We start from the raw sequence: 7,335 nt of genomic DNA, 5'->3' as shown, positions 1-7,335 counted from the left end.
TTTTCCCGGCCTCCAGCTTTTCCTGCTGGAGCCCGCCGCTTAAAGGTGGGGGTCCGCGGGACCGGCCATAGAGCCCATAGAGTTAAAGGTGGTGGCCGTTAGCTGTAAAAATCTGGGGGAAAAGGCGCGGCTTATAGTCCGAAAATTACGGTAGTTTAGATAACTTGTGGGGTTTTAGTTGCATCACATTTCAATCTTAAAGCCCAATTTATAAATAATAAATTTGCCTCAGGGTTTTTTTCTAATCTATACGACATCCAACATCTGTCCTTTGGCCTTTGCAGTGAAAAAGTAAAGACTCCCACAAATTAAACGAATCAAACAGGCAGACGTGCAATAGATGTTGTGTGTACAGTTTAAACTACATAATACAGTAACATCAATCTTCACCCAAGAAATGTCATTTTGACCCAAATGTATTAGGGGTCAGGCCTCAGCTAAAACTCTTCCTTCTGGTACTCACACTAGTTTGTAGTTAATCTTGAGGCGCTTGTAGGTACATTATTAGATTGATGCTGATGGAGGTGCTTTGTTCTGTAGGCTGCAGATCTATAAACACAGATCTATACCTTAATGGGCTGGAGAGACACTCACCATTGGCAACGTAGGTGATCTTACAAAGGATGTTGTCTCTGCTGATCTCTTTATCCCCCTCTGGTGGGCTGACCAGCGTTTGGCAGATCATAGCAACATTGATTTTGGCACGAACGCACCGGTTTGTGGGCTGGAAGTAAAACAAAAATGCAAAATGAAAACAAACTCCAAGCTGCCACAAGTCTCACTCTAGCTATCTGACAGAGGGCCTGGGGGTTAAAGGTTATTGTGATTATATGCTTAAATGAACCAAATGTATAATTTTCACAGCACTTTGAACCCTGACACATCGCCCTCGCTCTACTGCATGATATTGACAGGTGTCGATGAGGTAATCTTACCTGGGCATCGTTGTGGTCCACAGAGAAGTTGCACACCAGCCACGTGTCGGGGTCGTTCTCATTGGTCGACAGGATCTTCCTGATGGCTGACAGATAGAGCACGTCTCTCTGAGAGGCCGGCCACACTCTCTGAAACACAACAAGAGGCGTTCAGTCAGAGCTACAGAACATCACTGATGTGCACCATGCTTTCAAAACCACCGGGAATGTACCTTGTGCGTCTGGTAAACAATGACGGCGTTATCAGAGAGCGTTTCCACAACGTTGAAGTTTTCAATAGTGGCTGAAGGAAGCAGAGATCAGTCAGTTGTTGAGTTTCAAACAGAGAAAGTCAAACGGTGTTGATATGACGGTGACTTCTGAGTGAACTTACTCTCCCAGTCCATTCGGACCGCCGTGTCCCAGAAGTAGTGGCAGACCTCGTGTCCCGTCACGCCCTTCACTGAATGCGTGGCTTTGAGAGGATCCAGCACGATACCGTTCTCCTCCACTTCCCTCCTGTACACCTGTGACAGAAAACAATACAATTATTACATTAATTAAGACAAATCAATTCATCCATGACCCTTTTTTGCAACCTCACTGTTTTACCATTGAGGGATAACTGAATTTATATATATTTTGTTCTTGTAGTGATTTAAAGTGGACCTATCATGCTATATTTGAATAATATAGTGTAGGACCATACCTATATAAGGCATATTTATACTTTTTATTTTTCAAAATACCAAACAGATCATGCATTTTAGCCGTTCCTCATTTTGCTCAATTTAACACTGTCTTTGCATGGGCTGATTCTGTGAGAACAGCACCATCTACAGGCCTGGCATATGTACTACAGCGTCTCCAGCGCTTTCCAACGGCAATGTCCGTGGCTGTCTCCTCCTGATTGGTGGAGTTGGCCCAATAGCCGTAGCGCCACTTCTGTGACGTCATAGAAGTGTTCAAATCNCCCCTCCCTGTGGGCCCAGTGTGCTTGGATTGGTCGGGACGTTGCGAGGCTCGCTGCTGCGAGGAGCGGACCGGTTTCCGGGTCAGCGAGACACAGCGAAACTCATCCTGATTACACACAAACACTCACAGCCGAAGTAAAAACAATAAGTGTGGCTTGATATTGAGTAAGAAAAAGGTTTATAACGCTGTGAGAATGGGTCTCCGGAGAGCATTTCTCCGCGATCCCAACTCGTCTATTACCAGCGTTCACCAGCCAAGGGATCCTGGTGTGTGAGGTGCTCCGCGGATTGGTCCATTTGGGCCAACCCGGTCATTTGTTGTTGATTTGGGTGTTCACACGTCACAGAACCCAGGAAGCAAACAATGGAAAATGAGAAATCTCCAATGAGGCGTTCTGGGCAGCATAGACAGGTATTTTCTGTGTTAGAGTTTTACTCGCTACAGGGTGTACTTTGAGGGTTTTTGACACACAAGGGGACGGGTTGCAAATGTCCTCTCTGTGGGAGTAATAAAGGTATTCTGATTCTGAATAACCGGAAAAGCATGACATGGGCTCTTTAAGTTTTGATGTACAGGTTGTCAATAAAAAGTCCAACCCAACAGTTTTGCACAGTAAAGGCCTGTATCCCTCAGGGCTGTATGCGCTCGCTGCTCTTGTTTATTTGTCTTCCTCAAGTTCCTCTGTGCACTCCCCGGAGTTATCAACATTAAATTGCTTTTTGGTTCAGAAGCTACTCCGATGCATTAGAACTTGTAATGGACTTTGCCTTGGTAAAGGCATCAGACGGCCTATTGATTGTGCCTACTGGGTACAGCTGGAAATGCTTATGCCTTTGAATTATTCATGTTTATGAATTATTGTCCTAATTGTAACAACGTTTGGGCGGCAAACTGCAAGGAAGGAAAAAGGAACTTATATTGTCACTTTCTGCCTGCCCTTTATTATTTGAAATTAGGAATAGTAATGTGATCATTTTTCATACAGCATTATAATCGTATCCATTACAAAGATGATAACTTGTGTTGCCTGAAAGGCAAACAAAGTTTTAGACGGATCACGCCTCTTAGTTTTAATTAAAAATCACAGACAGCTTAATTGCGGTGCGGTTTTGCTCTGCTGGCCCGTGATTGCTTCAGAAACTGAAACTGAGATTGTAGGAAGGGCTGCTGCAGATATTGTTTCTGAGTTCTTGCCCCATGCCCCCCATCAAGTCTGGACTTTTCAAACTTTCTTCTTCAAGTTTCTTTTCATGGTGTAATAAAGTCTACTTAGAGGAAGATTCTTTAAAATGCACTTTGATAGGTGAAAACTACTGGGACAAAATCTCACTTGAACTCATTCTGTATGCACCTGAAAGTCAAGTGAGGCACTTAAAGTTCTTCTTCTCTTTTGTCATATATATCTCATGAAGTAAGCCGCTTTTGAAATGTACCTTGGCCGTATTCTATATTTCTGAATTGATAATGCTGATCTGTAATTCACTGCAAGCTCTTAACAATATGTAAGATGCCATACATATTTATGAAAATCTCCGCCTCCGGCTTACATTTAGCTGATTGTGCAATTCCGTGTGCAGTCTGGTTTGGTCATAATCCATCATTATGTCTTAAGGTAGGGGCTACCCAAACCCCTCCCCCACCTCCCTCTGGGTGCATTGAATTATCACTCAACTTTATTGAAACATTAAAAGTAGAGTTATTGACAACATGAGCTTATGCGAGAAACTTTCCTGAATGGGTTTTAAATGCTGATACAGCTAGGAACATTTTCCTACTATCACTTTGTCTTCCCTGGCTTTGAACCAACAGTGTAACAACTGTTAGTGAATGATTGTCACTGTTAAGAGATTTTTGATGATTGATGTTTCAATGTTATCTGCATAAGTTCCCTTTCTACTTGTTTCTTTTTCCATGAAGAGAGAGTGTTTGGTTTTTCCTTTTTTCGGTTCTCTCATCCTCACAACTCTTTTCCAAAACCATTCATGTTTCCAATCTAAGAACCTTTCATCTGTCTTGTGTTGCCCCTACTACCTTTTCAGTATGAATCACACATCTCATGACGATTGATCCTCTGCGATGATGCTGTTTTACATTGTTGAAAGCCTTTTCTGTATTCTCTAATTTTGCCAAAATAATCAAACATGATTGATAAATGTTTGCTTTGTATATTACATGCTGTCAGTAACTTAGTCAAGTATAACATTGGATCTTTATTAGACAAAGAATTTCTGGCTCCCTCATCTCGAGTTATTAATAAAAAGAAGAATTGACAACACTTCTGTTGTTCCTCAGCCATCATTTTCCCTCACCACTAATTTAGGCCAAGTGTAGCCTCAGTCCTAATTTCCTTAAATTCTTCAGTCATCAGCCAATGATACAACCACTTCTCTATTCCAGCTCTAACACTGCAGGTTTGTTTGAAAGTGTAGAAAGACCCTGCAGTAAGAAAACAGGGCTAAGGGAAAAGGCCATCAGATTAAACTATTTCAGACTCTCATTCCCTGCAACATTAACTCTTATTACTGTCTTGATTTGAAACATCATTGAATCCAAAAGTAAAACATCAAGTCTTGTATTTATCTGAATATAGCCTCATTCAGTCTAATCGAATGCATGTCAGACAACTCAGTCCATGTTTCCCACGAGCACATCTGTTCTCTAATGTCTGTGTTTGCTTATCGCTGCTCAGGGTTGGCACAGATGTTGAACTTTGATACTGAGCCCAGAGCAGCTGCAAGATGCAAAGTGACTAAAGTGGTCTTGAAATAAAATGCTGTTAAAAAGGCGTACAAATCTTTAGCCTTGGTCCGTCTGCTGTTTTAATTAATTCTATGTTTATACATTTGTATAAACATGAGGCAAACAAGATGATATAGAGTACCGACATTACAAGGTCAAGTCACCCACCAGCTGAGTGCAGACTCTTATGCAACATTATAAGGAGCAAGGTTATCACTTTCTTCCCGTGTAAAATACTCACCTCAACTCTTTATCTACAGTAATCCTACTTACTTGTTTGTTTTGTTTAACACAATGAAAAGCCTGTATGGGGCAAAACTTGACAAACACCAACAACAAGGGATGTTTAAAAAATAATGACTGTAACCTGATTTTTAGTAGAAAGTGCAAGCCCACACTGTGAAGTCGGTGTGTCGAAAGCTTTGAATTGTCATTGTGAGGATTAATAAAGAATGAGCTTCTTTAATGTTTCGCCTGAGTGAGCTCATAAAACCCGACATGTAGTGAGGGAAGAGACGGAATACAAATAAACCAGGCCCAATAAATGTCACTCCTTCCTTTGTGTTTGCGAGGCATGCAGGAAATGTGAGAATTAGGTGTCCACGGGAGGGAGACAGGAGAAAGAGGCAGGGAAACAAATTTTGCACAAGCTTGGCAAAGGGCATTGCAAAAATGCTCTCAATTTGTCATACGCAATTGGCTTCATGCTTTCAGAGAGCAGAGGAAAAAGGTTGTTTTTCCATGTGATGTCAATGCTTTATCTGATTCCGCCTAATCATAACTGAGGACTCAGAGAAAATACGGCCCTAGAATTGCTGAAATGAACAGTTGTAAATGTGTAAAATTATTTTTCTACTCACAGTACATTTTGTCTGTGTCTGCCTTTTCTTTTTGCTCAACAGCGCTTTCCCTATTATTAATTCACATGTTCCTATTCAATACTCGTCCTGCATTGCTGATTCAATTCAATATGAAAGAAGTTTTGCAACTGTTTTGTGACTACGCTGAATAAGATTCGAATTCAACTGGTTTACTTTTTGTGACAAGGACATCTTGAACTGACTTCTTCTCTTTCAAAAGAGCTGCCTATTTTCAGGAAAAGCTATTCGGTGTGCTGAATGCAACCTTGTTTGTTGTTTGCACATTTTCTGTTTGTTATGTTGAATGAGGTAGTCAGCTGAAGTTCAACGATTGAAGGTTACAGATTCACAAAGACTCCCCTGCAGTGTTTCCCCTATATACAAATAGTGGCGGTGCAGCGCCGCTGCTGAAATATGCGCGCCGCTGCTAAGGGGCCCCAGCCAGGTACCCGAAAAACTTTAACTTTAAAAAAAAAAAAAAAAAAATTATTAAAATAATAATAATTGGTGACCCTTTTTCATTTTTGATTGTTTGTTATGTGAATTTGTAGTATTTGTGTTACTGTATTTTCAATAAAGGTGTATTTTTGCTAAATCTTGAGACATTGCCACTGTATGTACTGGCAGGGCGGATTTTTGGCATAGGTGGTCGCCTAGATCTGGGGGGCGCAGTGCTGGTAGCTCTGGGAGGGGAAAAACATTTTTGACCGTTGGCGCTCATCCTANCGTAGCGCCACTTCTGTGACGTCATAGAAGTGTTCAAATCTGGATCAGTCTGTATCAGATCCGTTGCAGCCCCTTTTTAAGAGATTTGGGTATGGAGGAAAATAGAGAGGGTTGTGTTTTCTGACACTTGGTGAGTTCCCTGGAACACCTGGGACACATGTTCATGTATCAAAGACGTACAAAAGTGCATTTTGCATGATAGGTCACCTTTAAAGAAACACATTTTGACATAAAGTGTGACGCTAGATGCTAATATAACAACACTGAGAAATATTAGAAAGAAATACCGCTTTGTGAATTCTTTCATGGCTCCTACAGTACTTAGTTCTTATTGCATGGATTTATTGGATTATCCGTTGTGGCATGTATATTTTTATTTTAGAGCTCATTCTGAGATTTATATTTGTGCCTCTACTCTGACATGTTTACATGCTTTAACGTTCACAAAGCTCTTTGTTTTCCTCCTACTGCCTGTAAATATGCAACACACTAAAGGAAAGGAAAACCCCCAAAAAGGCCAATCTGGGCCCATTTAAATATTTTAATAGCTCTTCTTCCTCTCCTAGCTTATACGGGTGTTCTCGGTGCTTCCCCTTGCAACCACAGAGCCTCGTCTGAAAAGTGAATAGTCTAAAATATTCACAGCGAGAAACGAAAGGGAAATGATTGATGGGCAGCTTAGGTGCTCTCCACTCACCTTCATCTCTCCTTCTTCTATTACCAGCTGCCAGTTGGCATCTCCACCCATATCCTGAAGAGAGTAGGTCATGTGATTCTGCACATTCTCTTCCACCTAAGGGACAGAAACAGGCATTGATTAAAGGATTATGTGAGTAAGTGTTTTATCTTTCTTTACCTGCCTGTTTGAGGACATGCTGTGAATACATTGCATTAGGGATGCTCTGATCAAGTTGATTCTATTCTACACGAATGATTTATAGGTTTGAGCAATGAACACTCACAGCGACTGTGCTGGTATTTGATCACAGAGGTTTTTATAACATCACAGCAGTGTTTCCCACAGAATTTGATTGTATTTGTGGGGGCACCGCACCGCAACCCCCCCCCTCCCCCAACGTTCTTGTTGCTCTGTGTTTCGTTGTTAATGAGTGAAACACACC

General features: G+C 41.4%; 1 protein-coding gene across 1 annotated transcript in view; it reads right to left on the bottom strand.

Annotated features, from left to right (window-relative positions):
- Positions 1 to 7,120, bottom strand: part of LOC104952913 (collagen type IV alpha-3-binding protein-like) — a 21,618-nt gene extending 14,498 nt beyond the window's left edge. The window contains exons 1-5 of the mRNA XM_010779820.1: positions 6,912 to 7,120; positions 1,309 to 1,441; positions 1,148 to 1,218; positions 936 to 1,064; positions 595 to 724 (exon numbers count right to left, since the gene is read on the bottom strand). Coding sequence (XP_010778122.1) covers positions 595 to 724; positions 936 to 1,064; positions 1,148 to 1,218; positions 1,309 to 1,441; positions 6,912 to 6,983 — 535 coding nt within the window. The 5' untranslated portion in view covers positions 6,984 to 7,120. The remainder of the gene's footprint in view (positions 1 to 594; positions 725 to 935; positions 1,065 to 1,147; positions 1,219 to 1,308; positions 1,442 to 6,911) is intronic.
- Between the last annotated feature and the right edge of the window lie 215 nt (positions 7,121 to 7,335).

This window comes from Notothenia coriiceps, unplaced genomic scaffold (assembly GCF_000735185.1).
Source record: "Notothenia coriiceps isolate Sejong01 unplaced genomic scaffold, NC01 NC01_scaffold00020756, whole genome shotgun sequence".
Lineage (NCBI taxonomy): Eukaryota > Metazoa > Chordata > Actinopteri > Perciformes > Nototheniidae > Notothenia > Notothenia coriiceps.
Note: the sequence above shows the minus strand (reverse complement) of the source record. Positions and strands in the feature narration are given on the sequence as shown.